This window comes from Meles meles, chromosome 18 (assembly GCF_922984935.1).
Source record: "Meles meles chromosome 18, mMelMel3.1 paternal haplotype, whole genome shotgun sequence".
Classification (NCBI taxonomy): domain Eukaryota; kingdom Metazoa; phylum Chordata; class Mammalia; order Carnivora; family Mustelidae; genus Meles; species Meles meles.
Genome location: NC_060083.1, coordinates 57040325 through 57058792, shown reverse-complemented (window position 1 = coordinate 57058792; position 18468 = coordinate 57040325). Strand labels below are relative to the sequence as shown.

Below are 18468 nucleotides of genomic sequence, written 5' to 3'. Positions count from 1 at the left end.
GAGAATGCCTTCTCATTCATCCTTGTGACCATCTTGCGTGGGGCTTTTTTGGACCACATGTTTTATCCCTTGTCACCAGCCAAACAGCCCTATTATATTAATTTATTGTCCTTTCCGGTAACTTGAAGGCTTCCTGGAAACCCCTCCTTTCCCATGCTGGGTTTGCCCATTGCCAAACCACAGCCCCCAGCCTGCCCTCCTGCTCCCTGAGCTGGGCATAGCTGGACCGTGGGCAGAGGTCTCCTGTGACCCCCCTGGCCTCAGCCCTTTGGCGGTGGCTTCTGGGGCCCACCCTCTCCTTGTATGAGCTGCCCCTGGGAGCCTCTCTTGGGTTTCACCCTGCTGGTTATGAGACCCTCACTCCTTCTGGTTTCCTGCCTGAACTGCCATCTCTCATTCACTCCTAAGCTGCCTGGAGAGGATTGGGCAAAGATGAACCTGATCATGACCCGCCGGGAAACTGAGGCCTGGAGGATTGCCTGGCCTGCACAGGGTCACATAGGTCCTGGGGGAAGTGAGTCTCTTGACAGCCCCAACCATGTGCTGTGTGTCCTGCCTCTGCAGGACCTCTGCGGGAGACCTGACCCTGCCCTTCCTCCTGTGACCCCGGGCCAGCCCACACCCATGGGAAGTTTGTGCTTATTACAGAAGGTGGAGCTTTTTCCCCTTTCTGAGATTTGTCCCTGACGATGGGGTACCCAGAGATGGCTCCATCACTTTTCCAACCCACTTTCCCTGTTACAGCAGAAGGTGCATGGACTTGGGCAGTGGATAGCCCTGCGTGCAGATCCCAGTGCCCACCCCAGCCTTCGCTGTGGCCGAGGCTGAAACACTTTGTGTCTCGGAGCATCTGTTTTTCTACCTGTACAATGGGACAGTCACGCCTGCCTGGGCTCAGGGACCACACACAGAGGGCACAGAATCATGGCCCTCAGAACCATGGACAGAGACTGGCCCCGGGGGGTGCAGGACCCTGTCTTGAGGGTCCCCCTTCTAACCAGAAAGGAGAAGACAGTAAGTGCATGACTCCCAGGTCACCCTCTCTGGATGGGGGTGTCCCTACAGGAAAAGGGGGACACAGGGAACATCTCTTCCACTCTCTGAGCCCATGAAAGCTAGACATCCCACCCACCGCCTTGCCCCAGTCATCAGGAGAAGGAGGGGAGACCACGCAGCAAGCAGGGAGGCTGCTCACGTGGGCGGTGCAGGGGTGGGGGGGTCGTGCTGCTCTCCTTCCCAGAAAGGCTTGGCTTCCGGGGAGTGAATTGGAAATGGCCACGCAGGGCCATCCATCATGACGGGGCCTCCTGCCAACCTGCCAATCCTTGCACGCGGGGTGTCGTCAGTCATCATTAGCGGAGCTCGGCCCCATGACAGAGCAGCCGGCACGACGCTGCTGTGGGGCCACGGAGGGCACGTGGGGGCCTGCGTGGAAGTGACCGGAGAGAAGGGGACGTGACAGGCTGGGGGCAGGGCAGGGTAGGGGTCAGAACAGAGCCCCTGGAAACAAGAAGACTCCCCTTCATTCGTTCATACCGTCCTTCATTCGGTGTCCCGTGCCCCGTCTGTGCACAAAGCCAGGTTAGGGAGCGAAGGAGCGTAGTGGCCATTGTGAGATGCGTCCTGTAACCGCTTCGAGTCCCCTGGGGCTTTCTGACGTGTGGGCGTGCCACCGGGGTTACTGGCATGACAACGGTCACGTGGGGCTCAGCGAGCAGAGAGGGGGTTCACTTCTTTCGGGGGAGGGGCATCTGTGAAACCTTCAGAGAGGACGGTCTGTGAGCCGTGATGGCTTCTTTTGGGGTGGGGGGGTGATGGTGGGAGCCGGGGTGAGTTGCCCGGGGCTGGCCTACACAGTACCACAGCCAGCTGGTTCAACAACAGGAACGTCTTGTTTCTTGCTCTTTGCGGCCAAGTCCAAAGTCAGGTTGCCGGCGGATCTGTGAGAGGGAGTGAGGGAGAGCCCTTCCTTCCCTCTCCCGCTTCGTGGTGTTGCCCACAATCCTCCGTCCCTTGGCGGGAGCCACATCCCACCCTTCGCACTACGGGGCATCCCTTCTCTGTGGATCCGTGTCGGTCACACCCGGGCCCACCCCCACACAATGACTTCATCTTCACTTGATCACATCTGCAAAGACCTCATTTTACAACAGGACACGGGCCAACACGCAGCAGGGGGTACAGCAGGAGACCATGAAGAACATTCCAAAGCACCCCGACCTCACTCCATCGAGAGGGGCAGCTGGGGCTCCCTCGGGGAAGAGGCTCCCCCAGCATCAGCCGGTCCGATCCCCAGGAAAGCCCGGGTGTGAAAGCTAGACGTGGACGAGCACAGAGGGCATCTGTCAAGCTCTCAGTCCATTTTAAAGATGGGAAAAATGAGGCCAAGAGCTTATCCAGTGACGTGGGGCAACCCTGGTACCAGAAAAGCTCAAACCTTCCCTTAAACTCCTCTGCCTCCATGTCCTCACTGGCCAGCCAGAGGGGTTGGACTAGGTGCGTTCTCCAAATGCTTCTTGCTTGAAATACTTGGAGCCTATGGGAGGCCATGGCAACGAGGGTCTTGCCTAGGGTCAGGACCCCACACGCAGGAGGAAGGGTGGGGTCTGGGGTCTGGGGCCGGGACAGACCCCAGGTCCGTGTGAGCTGTGGTGCTGTGGGCATGCTCTCGGTTTAAACCTGGCCTGTCACTGGTATGCATCCTGTCTCTGTCTCTGTCATTTGTCCTGCAGTATCTGCTGGGAGCCCTCTTAGCTCTGGGGAACACGGAGTTGAGTTGGGGAAGCCAGGGGTGCTACTGGCCAGAGAGAAAACCACCTGTCCTCCCAGGCGGACAACTGGCCAGGGGCCAGCAGAGGGTGCCGATACCGTCACCTCCCCCCGAAGCCCTGGGTTCGGCCACCAGAGCACACAAAAGATGAGTTTTCAAAGCAGCCGAGCGAAGAGGCAGGGTTGGGGCCTGACGGGTTCCAGTGCAGGGGTAAGTTACGGGGGGACCTGCGCCTGTGCTGTGCCCCTTGCCTCCACCTCCCCTGCTCTCCGCAGCCTTCCTCGGCTCCCCCAAGCAGGACCGCTGGGTGCTGCCCGGAAAAGCCACCTGCCACCAGGCCATGTGAGCCCAGCAGCCAGGGCAGGGCAAGGCGGGCAGCGGGGTTCGGATGGCCCGTAGTTGAACCTCTGCCCCGGGACCTGTGCCCACCCACTGCCTTTCACAGCTTCGGAGTTCATGCCCTGGCTGGCCTCAGATGCGATTGCGTTCTGGGGGAGGAGCAAGGGAAAGAGGTCCTAATGTCCACCCAGGCCACTCGGGGCCAGCGACCGCAACAGTGACTCAGCTCCCCCAGCCTCCAGGGCATGGCTAGGAGTCCGAGCTGGCGGCACAGATAAGAGGATACACGTCATCAGTGCAGAGGTCCCACATGTGGTGAGCACTTCGGTGAGAACTTGTGTTCCCAGTGTCTAGCTTCTGTCACAGCGGGTCCCAAAGAACCCTGGGCCAGGGGGTGCTGCAGGACCCCTCCCCTCATGCAAGGAAGGCTGGGACAGCTCAGGAGAGCCAGGGACTGCCTCGGTGCCCAGCAGCCTGTGAGCGTGGAGGTGGGGCTCACATCCCACCTCCACCTGCGAAGCCAGCAGCCCAGGAGGGGGCTTCCAGCCCTGTGTCCGTGATGCTGCTTGCAAACCCCCACCCTCCACAACCGCAGCGGACAAGGGAGATGCCCCTAAGTGTCCTGGCACATGAGAGAAGGTGGAAGGGAAGGGGGGAAGCCAGGTGACTTCTGGGGACTAGAAGGAGCATGTACAACCTCTCGATCTTCTCATCTCCCTCCTAAGGACCGGCTGGGGCGGGGGAGACAGAAGGTGCAGCGGGAGCCCTGGAGGGGCGTAAGCAGAGCCATGGGGGCCAGGGAGAGACCTTTTGTACCAGATTGCCTTGTTTGTTTGTAATTGAGATCAAACTCACAGAATAGAAAATCCGCCACTTTAAAGCGAACAATTCAGTTGCCTTTAGTACCTTCACGGGGCTTGCAAGCACCATCTCTGTGTAATTCTGGAACACTTTCATCGCCCCAAAGGGAGACCCTCGTGCTCATGAAGCAGCCGCTCCCCACTCCCTCTCCCGACCAGCTGGCAGCTGCCACCCGTCTCTGTCCAGTCTGTGGATTCACCCTTTCTAGGTATTTCACCTACAGGGAATCCTACGCCTCATGGCGTCATTTTACACTTCTGACAGGGAGGAGAAGCCTCGGCCAGAGCCCCTCCTCCTGGGCGATCTCCAGGTCTGCCCTGGCCCCTCAGTGGGAGCTCCCCTAAGCAGCTCCCAATGTGGAGCCCGCGGCGAGTGACTGCCCCCCACGTAGGGGCCTCAGTCACTGCCGTACCCCCACAGACCCCATGAAGTTTGGAGGAGGGAAACAGGGCTGCTCTTGGAGACAGAGGCACACTGCGGATCCGAGGAGATCCAGAACCCTTTCGGAAACAGGAGGGACTGACTGTGGCACCCACCCTGGGGGCAGCAAGCGCTGAGTCTCTGCCAGCGCCCGGGGCTTTCTGCCAGTGAGTGCCAGGGAAGGGGGCAAGGACTTCGGGGCAGGAGCTGAGCCCAGCGTCCAGGGGCTGACGAGGAACTGTCTCCCTCCAGATCGGGCGTGGCCCCCGGGGGCGGGGGTGGGGGGGGGTGGGGGGGGGTGGCAGGGAAGGCCGGTGGCACAGGGGCCCACGGGCGGGGCCGGGGAGGGGCAGGCATGTGCAGGCGTCCGTGTGTAAGGCCACTTGTAAATTGCTCGGGGCCCGTGTCTGCTGCAAGGGCCGGAGAGCCGCGCGGTGTTGTTATTTATGGTGAGGCACAGAGGTACCTGCCGGGGAGGGGATCGGGCCGGGCGCTGCACGGTGTGGACGGCAAATTGAACTCCAATTTTCTGCTCCACAGTCTTTGCTACACACCACAAAGCGCTCGTACACCGGGGTCACCAGCCTGATGGATGTGTGTGCTTCTTCGGCGGCGGGCTCCAGCTCACGGCCGCGGAGACGGGCCCGCCGCTCTGGTTCCCCCTTCCCCACCCTGCCTGGAGACCAGCCTCGGCCTCCCTTCCTGCGGTGCAGACACTGCGCTGACCTCAGCGGAGATCCAAGGCCTCACAGGCAGGCAGGTGGCTGCGGGTTCGAAATCCCAGTGACCTCACGCCGCTCTGCTCTGAGCGTCAGTGAGAGAAGTACAGGTGGTAATGATGCTGTCCCCCAGGTGGTTGGGGACTAAACGAGGAAACACAGGGAGGTCGGCCTGGGTGAGGTCTTCAGCGAACCCCTTTCTTTTTCCCTTCTCCCCGGGCCGAGCTTCCTGCCTTGATGCCAGGGAAGGGAAGGCAAGGAGAAGCCACTCCAGTTGGGTGGCAAGCGCCCATCCGGGGACGATGAGGCTGAGGGGGAGCCCCCAGCGTGCCCGCCCTGTGCCTCAGCTCTGGTGGGTATTAGAGAGTCGATGGCCAGTGTCCCCCACTTCTGTCTTCCCTCCTCTCTGGTCCTCCCTTCCAGGGGACCATCTCCTTTAGGTGATGACCATTCTCAAGGGCAGGAAACAGGAGGAAAGGGGGTTGCCCTTGGAAAGCATGCTAGCTGGAGCTCAGGGCCACTTGTCCCCTGTGCCTGGCACAGACCTCGCTGCCCTGTGGCTGATGGTGCCACCACTGGGCAAACTAGGCACCGGGGACCCCAGGCCATGGGCTCCTGGAAGCATCTGTATCTCGGCTTCTCAAGGCCCATGAAAGGTGGACGTTTCCCCATCACGAGAGCTTAGGAGACAGGCCAGCCAACGGTGGTACCCTTGTGACAGAGAGAGCTCACCCCAGGAATCTTCAAGACCCGTGCCCTGTGAGAGTGCCAGGTGCCAGTGGAACAAGTCTCCACGGGGCCACCCAGGCCTGGTGAGGCAGCTGACCGCCCCCCACCCCAAAGCTGAGCTGTGGCAAGTCCCTTCATGGCCAGGGGTCTCAGGTTCCAGCTGTACAACCGGAGAATTGCTCCAAGCACGTGCCCTACCCTGGGGTCCCCGAGGGGAAGATGAGCATCGTCCACACAGCATAATGGGGCTTCTTGGGAGGAATTCCAGGAGTTCGTGACATTTTTACTATTGCTGTATTTGTAGCTCAAGTGACTCTGAACACAGTTAAATGACAACAGTCCGTTCGGCAAAAACATTCTCCTCAGTGGTATAAGTCTAAGCTCTAAACCCTCCTGCTGAAATTTAAGAAATAGCTCCCTTCCCCTCTGTTGCTCGCAAGATAAACCCGTCAGAAATGAGAACCCTCTGTTTTCCGCACGAGGCTGGGGATGCTTTGGCGTTACATAGCAGCGCGGTCCCGCGGGAGGCCCTGGCTGTGACGTGGCTTGGAGAGGTCTCAGTGATTAAAGATGACGGGCCTCTGGTGCCCAGCACCGGTCTAGGCGCTCAGCCTTCTCACTAGGCCTCGGAGGCAGCCGCTGCCCATACCCCGATTTTCAGGTTGGGAAACTGAGACGCAGAGGGGTTTCGGACCTGCCCAGGGTCGCACAGCTAGTGAGTAGCTGAGCTGAGTCTGAATCCAGGTAATCCCTCCCGCTCCAGGGCCCAGCAAGGTCGCAACTACACAGATCTTGCAACGTTCATGCTGGGAGATAACGTAAAGATCCCCCAGCAGTATCAGCCAACAAGAGGGAGGTGACCTGGCCACGTTCAACAGCAAGTTCATTTGTCCACTTTTTCATTCATGGATCTGGGCCCTTCTGCCTGCCAGGTGCACTGCTGGGCTCTGGGACCAGGGAGGCGATGAGGCCACTGTCCCCGTCTTCCAGTGGAGACTAGCCTGGGTGCCACCACACCTGGGCTATGACGAGCATCTTCCAAGCTGTAAGGGAGGTCACCTCCCAAGTCTGAGGGATGTGGAGGGAAAGTGACAGAGGACAGGACATTTGAGCTTAGAAGGGACAAAGGACAGAAACTAACATGGATTTAATACCTACAGCAAAGAAGGAAAGAAGGGGCTCCCCAGGAAAGGGAATGGCATAAGCAAAGGCCCTGGGGCATGGTCTGTCTGAGGAGGGTCGTGGTCCAGACCAGCGGGACTCCGGGCTCCATATTCCATTGCTGCTCTTTGTTCTCCAGTAGGCTGGCTTAGATGGAGCGACAGACACAGGTCTCTGTAAGCCATTGTATTACCCAGTTCAGGCATCAACCGTCTTACCCTGGACGTTGATGAGATCGGCTACCATGGCTACCTTGGCTACCATTGGGTCTCATCATCATTCATTCACCGCTCATGAGTTCATTCATTCATTTCCCGAGCATCTCCTTTGCCTTGGACTCTGCCTAGTGCTGGGGCCCAGAAGAACAGGAGGCACCTGCCCAGCCCCAGTGGCCTCTCCGTGGTTTGTATTCTTTTCCCTGTGACTTTTGGCTGAATGTACCATGGCCCGAGCTGGTGGGGAGGTGGGCTTGGGGCATACGCCCTTCCTTCCCCACCCTGGGTCCCTTCACCCGACTCACGGTTCCCCAGGGCCATGTCAGGGCTCAGTGGCCCTGGCCGCCCTGGTGACAAGGCCCCCCTAATCAGATTAGATGTGTATTCAAACAAATTGATGATCCGTTCCATTAGATGCTTTTTGAACACGCTTTTCCGAGCGAGAAATCCATTCGGCGGCAGCTGTGGAGGCCGAGGCATAATTGATTGTCCCACCCTCCCAGGCCCCGGCATCAGAAGGTGCCTGGCTCCTGAAGGTCACTGGCAAGGATTAGATTAAGGAGGGCGAGAGCCTTCTTTCCTGGCTAATGAAGCACTTGGCATGCAGGCAGCACCGGGGCTGAGCTGGGCCAGGCATCTGCCAGGAGACGGTGGAGGGGCATAAATTAGCATCTCATTTGTGGGAGGCAGAAGGGAAGCCAGAAGGGAGGGCCTACGGGGCTGGGGTCCTGCTGCCCTGGCTGGGTAGGGTAGGAGCAGGCTTGGCCCTGCCAAGCCTGAGGATGGGAGGGGAGAAGGGAACATCCGCGCGTCCTGTGGTCTTTCTCAGGCATTCAGAGAGTGCCTGCTGGCACCTGCCACTGTGTGGTCCCCAGACGTCTCTGGAGGGCAGGGGCTGGATCCAATAGGAGCACGCATGGCAGCCTGTCCTTGTGCCCACAGCACTGTATTCCTGAACCTTCTCTGACCCGGGCCGTGCCAGGCTTAGCACCCCACCCCCACCTGGATTTGGGTGGAAGAGGGACACGCGGAATTATGCAGAACCCTGCAGTGCCCGTGTTTCTACCTCGTCCTGACCCTTTGCTCAAGACCTTACAAGCCATCCCTGGGCAAGACTCCGTTCTGGAGCCAGCCTGCCGTGGCTGTGAGGCAGCTGAATTTGGACGGCTCTGATCTGAGACATCTCTAAGATGCAGGACATGGGGAGGGGGTGGTGATCATAGCGCCCCTCACCATTTCCCCACGTCCTCCCCGTGGGATCACCTCCAAAGGTCTGTTCTTCAGAGGGAGCAGCCCGGAGGTGCCAAGCACAGAGCTACAAACATGGGGTGCGTTAGCTCACTTGGCCTTCCCAGCAGCCTCTGGGGCAGGCATTGGAAGGTCTTTTACTGACAAGACGAGTAAGGCTCCAGAGTTAGTCTGCTCGAGGTCAAACTTTAGTTAGTGTAGGAACTGGGATTGGAACCCAGATTCTCTTCTCCCACGGGGACCTTCAAGCCAGACCCCTGGGGAAGGTTGGCACCCAGAGGCTTGAGTAGTGAGCAGATCTGTGGCGGGTGGGGCGCCCCCTGAGCTCTAACCCCTGCTCTCCTTAATCGTCACACCCGCACCTGTTCGTCCTCTGCATCCCTTATTCCCAGGCTTCCTTCCCTGCATCCCGCTAGCTCATAGCCCCCTCCTGTACCCTGCACCCCAAGGTGGCCAGGCTCCCTGTGTGTTCTGCTCCCGACGTGTTCCCAGCCAGCATGCCTCTCATCCCTGGATCTGATTCTGGGGCTGTGACATTCGAACTACCACACGACCAGCGTGATCCCTGCTTGTGGCTTCAAAACCAGTGCCCAGAGACGGGCACCGTCCCTCACTCCCCACCCACAAGGCCGCAGGTTGGGGTACGAAGAGCAGGACAGCAGGGCATCGGATATGGAAAGATCTGGGACTTCTGGAAGCCACCAGATGTGACTTCGCATCTGGGAGGCAGTCAAACGACTGAACCTCTCAAGGGTCCGTCTTCTCCTCTGTAGAAGGGGGTAATGACAGCATCTTCCTTGGAAGTTCTCAGGATTCTTAACTGAAATGATGGACATAAAATGCTCCCCGTATGGAAAGTTCCAGGAAAAGCATGAAAAAAAGGCAGAGGGAGTAGAAGTGGGGCGGGGGAGGACTGCCGTGCGTCCCTGCTTCCTATGACCCAGGACCTGGGCAGCTCCGAGGAGCACAGGCTTTCCAGCCGGGATCGGCTGGGAGACCATGGAGGCCAGTGCAAGACAAAGATGGTGGTGCAGAGACCAGGGCATGGTGGGGAGAGGTTTGCAAGAATCCCAAGGTCCCCCCTGTTCCCACACATTCCAGAGACGCCCCGTGACCGAGCAGTTCTCTCTGTGCCCCCGGAGAGGAGCTGCCAAGAGATAGGCCTTGGCGTGTTTCAGAGCTGAGAGAGGATTTGCCCCTGGCAGCGGGCTCCGCAGCTTCCCGCCCATAGGGTGGTGGTGGAGGTCTTCACCCTGGGCGGGTGAGACTCTGGCTCCAGGGGATGTGGGCTTCCCTGGGCTGGGAACCAAGCCTGGGCTGGCTTCGGAAATCAACTCCCAGGAGCCATGGAGGGACTCCAGAGAAAGAAGGCGTTATGTTGCTGGGGGGCAGGAGGGAGGGGAGAGGTTGGAGTTGAGATAAGTTTCTCTGCAGCCATGGAGCCTGGAGCCTGGAGTGGAAGGATGACAATGGGAGTATTTACTGGGAGTATCAAGGGCAAGGCAGTCAGGGGCCACCGAGATGTTACAGAAAACAAGAAGGAAGCCCAAGACTGAGGCCTCTTGTCTGCCTCTGAAGGCAGCTCTTCCTTCAAGGGTCTCAGACTCTTGGTGGTCAGGGACCCCTGGCCATGCCACATCCCATGTTTTATGCACGCACAGGGCCTGCCTTTCCTCTGTCCCCGGTAGGACCGGCCAGTGGCTGCTCAACGTTACAGCCTCACCTGTGTGGACGCAGACGCGGGCATAGATCCGATCATAAGTAAGGGACCCATCCCCGTGTGACACAACGGAACTTACTGGAAGGTACAGAGTGAAAAGTGAGTCCCCTCCCACCCGGTTCTTCTTCCCAAAGCCTCGCTGAGCCCAGTCTCTTATGTAACCCCCTAGAAAAAGCCTCTGCCTAGACAAGCAAATATATTTTTATGCTTCAGGAAAAAAGAACACACATGGTGGCAGATGACACGTCCGTTCCGCACCTTGCTTGTTTTCAGTAACGGTAGTTCTCAAAAAACCATCCCAGAGCCCGATGCTGCGGAGAACTCTTGAGTTTGGAAGCGCCAACATCTTAACCACTACGGGCTTGCCGGACCTAAGGGTCATTTTTTTGCGCATTGTCTGATATGAAGCGTAACAGTGCTCTGAGGGGCTGTCCCTTCGCCCATGCACGGGTGTGTTTGTGAAGGAGAAGTCTCTGGAAGAGCTGGTGGATGGGGAGGCGGGTGCTGGGTGGTTTTGATGGCCCCGCCAAGACCCCTCTCTGCAGAGCTGCGGTCCGGCAGAGTCTTGAGCATGTGCCGGGGTCCCCGTGGGCTGCCCAGCACCAGGCGCTGTCTTGCTTTCAGCTCGTGGCCCAAGTGATAGGGAAAAACACTATCTTACTGAGTCTCGTTTGCCTTTCTCTTATCATGGGGTTCAGCATCTTTGGCTGTGTTTCATAGTTATTTGTAATTCTTTTCTGTGAACGGTTCATATCCTTTGCCCATTTTTCTGTTGGTTTGTTCATCTTTTTCTTGCTGATTTATGGGAATATTTTTTATATCGGGAAAATGAGCTCTTTGTCCATGATAGAAGTTGCAGACATTTTCCCCGAGTTTGTCATTTGTTGCTTCCTTGTTTATGGGTATTTTTTTTCCATGTAGAATTTTTATAGAGCTGAAGGTATCAATCTGTTTTATGACTTCTTGGAGTTTGTGTAGTACTTGGAAAGTACTTGGCAAATACTTCACCTCCTCGAGATTATATATTTTTACACCTCTGTGACTTTCTTCTACTTTTAGAATTTCATTTTTCATGCTTCAAACATTGATCCAACTAGCATTTATTTATAGGAAAAGTGTGAGGAAGAGATTCGACTCCCCCCCACCCCAAATGGCTCCCTGGCTGTTCCAAAGCCGTTTGGTGAATAATTGATCTTTTCCCCACCAATTTGAAATTCTGCTTTCACCATATATTAAATAATCCCATATGTATTGGGGTCTATTTCTAGATTCTAAGTCTGTTATTTCATCAGGCTACGTGTACAAGAACACACCGTTTTAATTATTGCAGCTTTATAATATAGTTATCTGGGTAATCTTCTCTACCTACCATAGTTTCTCAGATTTTCCTGGTTATTCTTGTGTTATTTTTTTAAACGTGAACTTTAGAGTCACGTTGTCTAATTTTTAAAAATCTGTCTTTCGTGTGTGTGTGTGTGTGTGTGTGTGTGTGTGTGTGTGTGTTTTCAAAGTGAGGAAATATTTAAGGGAATGATACCCATGTAATATTGATTCTTCTATCCACAGTTCTCTTCCATTCTCTGTTAGCTCCTTCCCACTGAGAAGGTGGCTAATAGGGTTGTTGTGTACAGTTGCACAAGTTGTATACTGCACAAAGGAGCAGCTGGTGCCTGCGAACAGGGCACAAGCTCTTCTCTCCCATAGTCTGCCCATCTGCACATACGATCAATAGTAACAGTAGCCACACCTCCTTATGGCATGTTCCAGGTGCTGTTCTAACCTCTTTATTTTTTAAATTTATTTAATCTACCCCACAAACGTATCCTCCAATTTGCAACTAGGAAATTGATGTGCAAAAATATTCTAAGTTGCCCAAGGCCAATGATTTGTGTCACCCACCAAGCATTCATGGCACAGAAATCTGCCCCTGCATGTAAACAGAACACACTTGAACACACAGACACACATGGAAACACACCTACACACATATGCAGAGACACGTAGACACTTGAGGACATGTACACAACACACACATGAGTGCGCACATGCAAGCACGCACACACGCACACTCACATACCCACGGCTGTCCCTCACCCAGCATCCTTTCCTTATCAGTGTCTTGACTTCTAGAGCACCCATAGTGCTAGTCACCCTGCCATCCCCTGCTTTTGGAAAACGGCAGGCCCATCCAGGAAACCAGTTGGCAGAACTCCTGCCATTGCTCCGGGCTGGGGAGGGCCTCCCTCCCAAATCCCTATATGAGACGGGGTGGGGGTGGGGCACCACAGAGCAGGCGCTGGGGGAGAGGAGCCCAGGTGCCTGCCTCATCCTTGTGAGGATGAAGTGAGATGAGGGATGCAGGGATGCTCGGGGCTGGGTGGTACCCAGCAGGCTGTCTCCGGAAAGGGCATCCCCGCCCTCCTCGTCCCAGCATCATTCTCTCGGCAAACCCTGGAATCAGCCCATCCCTGTGCCCGTCGCTGGCCTCCAGGCTGGTGCCCAGGGAGCCTGGGGAACGAGCTGGCACATGCGGCCCCAGGAGCAGATTGCCTGTGAGCCGCTCTACGGAGGCGAGGGGCTCTGGGTGCAGAGCGCGTGTGCGTGTGTGTGTGTGTGTGTGTGTGTGTGTGTGTGTGTGTGTGCAAGCTCCCAGTCCGCCTGCCCGCCCGACTGATGTTCCAGCTCTGAGTCAGCCCCGCATCCCAGGGACTGAATCACTGGGGGCTGGGAGTGTTATTGTTTTAAAACAAACGGGTGATGACAGGAACTAACAGAGGGTTTTTAAAAACTCGATTCAAAGGGCTCTTGAACGCTGCTGGGGAATAGGAATGTGCCTTTGAAGTGTGAATGTGCCCATTTGTCAACCAGGGAGCGGAGCCAGCTCTCTGCTCCCGCAGATGGGTGCCTGCTGGCCTCTGCCCTCTGCTGCTGCGCCAGAGGTGGGTGAGGGACGGGGCCAGGGTGGGGGCTGCCCCCGCCCCCTCCCGCCCCCACAGTCCCCAGAGAGTGCCTTCTGACGGACTTTGTTAGGTGATGGTGAGCTCCAGGACGGTTGTCGGGAGCCAGGATGGGGTGGGTTCAAGGAAGACCCTCCCCAGGAGTCACAAGTTATCCACTCGTGAGATGGAGACCAGGGGTGTGGGGTGGGGGTACGGCGCAGTCAGGCCAGTCGACCAGCCCCGGACGCACATCACTGATGCTGAGTCGTCAGACTGCTTGGGCCCAGGGTGAGGCCTTGACACAGCTGGGAACCCCACCTACACCACAGGCACCCACTGCTGGCCAAATCTGGGTACAGGAGGACAGAAGGATCAAGCAGCCTGGCCGTGGAGGGGGCCCATTGGATGGACTCTGCCCTTGATGCCTTTGAGGGGCTCCCCCAGCCTCAGGGACAGGACCTAGGACATCTCTGTCACCTGTCACAAGTGACAACCCACCTCCCTGTTTTTCTTGTGGCATTTATATTCCCTTCGACCAAAGTGCCCCAAGGCATCCATCCCTTCCTTCTCTCCTGGAGAGAGAAATCCAGGAGCACAGGGTATCCAGTGGGTGGGGATCCAGAGGGGAGAGAGACAGAAAGGACCGGAAAGAGGGACGGGTGGCAGCGGAAGGAGAGAGTCTGGCATGGTCTGGGAGGAGGGAGGCGGGGAACTGGTTGGTAGGCGTGGAGGACTCACTCTGAAGATCAAGCTCTGAAGTCAGACCGTCCCAAGCTCAAGTCCTCACCTGTCACGTGACCTTGAGCCCGTGACCTGGCTGCACCTGCTCTGTGGGTCCCCCAGGGTGTTAGGGCACAACGTGAACAACCAGGGGAAGGTGAGCAAGAGATAACTGGTGGCTTTGGGTCTCTTTCCCACAGATGACGTGGCCCCCTATTTCAAGACAGAGCCGGTGCGGACCCAGGTGCACCTGGAGGGGAACCGCTTGGTGCTCACGTGCATGGCCGAGGGCAGCTGGCCGCTGGAGTTCAAGTGGCTCCACAACAACCGGGAGCTGACCAAGTTCTCCCTGGAGTACAGGCAAGCCTCCCCTTCCCTCCCCTCCCCGCCTTTCTTCCCTCCTGGCTGCCAGGGAAACCAGGATGGCGGCCCGTCTGGCAGGTTGGGGGTGAGAGTTCCCACGCCAGTGCTACTGGGAGCCTGGGGAGGCGGAAGTTGGGGGACACAGACAGCTCTGCCCCAGGAGTAGGAGACCCGGCTCTGCTGAGCCCAACAGAGGATGTCTAGGGAGTGGGCGGGGGGTGCTACCCAGATGGGGTGGCCCACGCAACAGGGAGCAGAGCAGAGACAATGGTTCCGCTGAGAACTCTGCTATCTCCCGGGGGCACTGAAGGGGCCTTGGTCCTGACACTTGGCCAGAGGGGAGGGGCACGTGGCAGCGTGGGTTCAGTGAGGGAATGCCTTGTATTTGGGGGCAGTGCGGGTGTGACATGGAGGTGACCTGCCCCGGGCCTTGGGGCTTGTCTCCACTCCTTGTTTGTGCCCATGCCCAGAGCTCTAGGATTGGCTCTTCCCTCCCCAAGACACTGCCAAGTTAGGGAGAAAGGAGAGGAGGGACGGGCACAGGGTCACCGTGAAGTGGGTTTCTGCGGGCAGCCTGAGCTACCCCCCAAGCCCAGCCTGGCCTCCAGCACTTTCCTCCTGGCAGTCCCTCCCTCCTGCGCCTATCTTCCCATCTCATCTCGGCCTGTTTTTACTGGCTTCCAACCCTGTGGCTGGTGATTAATCCCCAGGCCTGGTGTGCATAATCGGTTTTGTTGGGGAAACAAGATTGTCTTGCCCTGGGGATGTTGATACAGATCTCCCACTGGGGACCGGAATGCAAATGAGAGGAGGGTATTTAATTGCTTCAGGGTCTGTCTTTTCCTGAGAACCATCCTTTTCTTTGCCAAACAGGGAGGCCAGAGTTTGGGATGCGCCACCTTCCCAGCCCCGGGTTCTTTCTGCCCCAACCCTGGACTGGATTGGATGGGGGGATGCGGCCACTTTGTCAGAGAGGGAGCAGGAGGACCCAGGACAGGAGAACAACCTTCCCCTCTGTAGGGTGAGAGCCCAGGACCCTCCAGTGTCGGTCATTCTGGGCGGTGGGTCTCCAGGGAGCTCAGGAGGAAGACTGGGGGGTGCCCCCATGAGCAGCCTCTGGGGCGGTTTTCAGCTAGGGGCCCAGAGCTCTCCTGGCTGCTGCCTGGCGTCCCTGGGGCAGTTTGGGCAGTCCTTGTGAAGAGCCCCTGCCTCCTTTGGGCGGGGGACATGCCTGCATGGGAGCACCAGGAGTACGTGGAGGGCACACCGCAGGTGTAAGCCTGCCCCTGGCTTCTGCTGGCTGGGAGCTGGGCCAGGATCCAGGAGGAGGAGAAGGCTCAGTTCTCTGACATTCCACCCGGCCAGCAATCGTAGGAGTCGGTTCAGTTAGTTCTCCCGTTTGACTGATGGGCAGACTGGGGCTCAGAGACATGAAACACTTCACTCAAGTTCAGATTGTTGAACTGGGTTCAAATATAAGTCGTCTGGCTCCAGGGCTGGAGGTCCTTTACGTCCCAGCGTTGCATGGAGGAAGGACCGCTTCCTTAATATGCATCCCACGCAACTGCTGCTCACCGTGCTCCTCCGTTTCTAGAAAACAGAGCAGGGGCGGGGAATGCAACACCGTTGACCCTTGAACAACATGGGTTGAGCTGCACAGGTCTGCTCACACGCGGATGTTTTGGGTTCAATACAGCACAGTGTGGTAAATGTATTTTCTCTTCCTTATGGTTTTCTTAATAACATTTTCTTTACTCTAACATACTTCCCTGGAAGAATGCAGTGCGTAATGCATATAACATACAAAATCTGTGAGATTGCCTGGGTCTGGTCCTGGTCAGGCTTCCCGTCAACAGTAAACTGTTAGTAGTTGCGTTTGGGGAGCCCAAAGTCCTACATGGATTTTCGACGGCGCGGGGGTCGGGGCCTGGCTCTCAGGGTGATTCAGAGTCATCTGGATTTTGTTTCCGATCTTGGTTGGGTGGCGTTTTCAGGGGGACACAAATAAGTTTCCACTGGGAAAGCTCTTTTCCCTGAGTGGCCTTCAGAGGTTGTTAGGGTTGCTCTTGGAGGCACTGTTATTCCCACCTGACATAACATGCCCACGAAACAGGACCTTCCCATCCCAGGACCTGTGGCAGCCTCCTGCTCATGCCCTCTGTGCTGCCTCTGTTCAAACTGTCCTGTCCCCTCTACTTGCAGTATTGCACCTTCTAGAACCTTCTTTCTCTCTCCTGCAGGGCCCCTTCAGAAAGCCTTTCCCGATAGTTCACACGTGTGTTCTCAATCAGTATCTCTCTGCCTCGGTCTCACAACACACGCACACTCAGGTCTGCCTCTCTCTGCCCTTTGTGATCGTCCACAATACACCCCATTAAGCCTCCTGCCTTCTCTTCATTCATACGCGACGCTGCGAGTTAGCCACAGACCTGAGGTCAGGGCTTCGGGAACCTTGGCATTTCTGGGGTCCTTGGGGCACGGAACCGAGAACTTGATCCTGCCCGGGGCGCGCTCTCCTCCAGGCCGCTCAGCAGCGCCACCTCTGGGTGCAGACTTCATTCTCGTGTGGTGCGTGACTCCGAGAAGTTCATGGTCACGGGCTCACACCCTCATGATTTTAGGGCAGAAGGAGCATCCCTGGAAGTTCCACATGGTAAGTCCCAGGGAAGGATTCTGCTTGGTCCAGCTTGGGTCGTCCCACTTATTTTTGTTAAGTTGTTTAAGAATTTGCAGGCATCGTGTCCCTTCACCCCTAAGGAGAATTTCCCAAGAATGAGGCGTTCTCCTATAGAACCAGAGGACAACGTTCCCGCTGGGGAAATGTCACATGGATAGGGTGGCACTATCTCACTTGCGGCCCAAATTCACATTTCTCTGTCCCGCTGATGTTCTTGGTGGCCTCTTTTTACTATTGTGTGATACCAGATCTAATCAAGGACCACACACGAAATCTGGTTGTCAGGACTCTTAGACTCTGTCGACCTAGAATCATGCCTCATTGTTCCTCCCGTCTTTCATGGCATCAACACCTCTGAGAGCCCAGCCCGTTTTGCAGAATGTCCCCCAGTATAGACTTGTCCGGTTCTAGCCTCCGGCTTAAACTCATGCTAATCCTTTTGGGCAAGAGTATTATTACCCAGATGTGTGCCCATCTCCGTGCTTCATACATGAAGGCCCTCAGTATCTACTTGCCCCATTATTGGTGATGTTGGGTTTCCTCAGTTGGTCAAGGTGAGGTGTACCAGATTTTCTCCGTTGCCAAGGTATGGAAATACCCTCTTGCCTTCGGGGGGGGGGTGACTGGAAACCGTGAATGTTCTCCTTCCCAGGAACCCCTCACCCCGTGGTTGAGCATCCATCGATGAGTCTAACCTGAATCCATCATTAACATTGTGGTGGTGATAAGCAGATTTTCTACTAATATCATTTTTTTAACTTATATTTTATGTCATCCTTTTGTAAAAGAGATCTCCCCTTTCTCATCTCCTTCCAAATAGGATAGCACCAGTATGAATTGATGGATAATTTTTCCTGTTCAGTGCGTCATCATCTATCCCCATCATTCTTCATTTTGATGCTCAGTCGTAATCTGTAATTGGCCAGCGGAGCTTCTTCAAGCTACATCCTGGGTCTTTTGGCCATGTCCCCGCTGGATTTCTAGCACTCTCTTGCTTTTTGGCTCAATAAAATGTTCCAGATTCGCCTTTGAAATACATGCACGCCAAAAATTGCATCCCAGAGGAGGGGGCTAGCGTCTCATCCCGTGCTTCTCTGGGCACTGCTTGCTACTTCCTGTCTCTTGCAAAGCCCAGGCTTTGAGTTGGTGATCATATCCAATTCTCAGGCAGAAAGATGGCTGAATTTACTCAGCAAGTCAAGAGAAAATAAGATTCCAAGTGCCGCCGTAAATCTCGCTGGTTCCTACCGTCTCCAAAGGAAGACGTTTGCATTCGCATCCAGTCTTCTCCACCAGCCTTTATTTTCGGTGGGATCTGGAACCGAAGGGGCATGGCATGCGTGTGTGTTTTGTGTGTACTCACATGTGCACGTGACCTCTACCCGAACGGAACCCTGTGCATCTTTCTGAGTGCGAGTGTCTGGGGCGAGTTAGTGGGGCCACATCCATCCCTGGGGGACCGAGTACAGAGAGCATGGGCTTTGGATCTAGGGCCTCCTGAATATAATCACGCCCCTACTACAGCCCAGCTCTGTGACCGTGGCCAGAATTAGCCACCGTGCACTTGTTTTCTCGTCTTGGAATCGG

At 56.4% G+C, this 18468-nt stretch overlaps 1 protein-coding gene across 2 annotated transcripts in view; it reads left to right on the top strand.

Moving 5' to 3' along the window:
* The window catches only part of SDK2 (sidekick cell adhesion molecule 2), a 249683-nt gene that overhangs the window by 102190 nt on the left and 129025 nt on the right, over positions 1 to 18468 (top strand). For both annotated transcript variants that reach the window (XM_045985790.1, XM_045985789.1), the window contains exon 2: positions 14042 to 14201. In XM_045985790.1, the coding sequence (XP_045841746.1) occupies positions 14042 to 14201 (160 nt within the window). The remainder of the gene's footprint in view (positions 1 to 14041; positions 14202 to 18468) is intronic.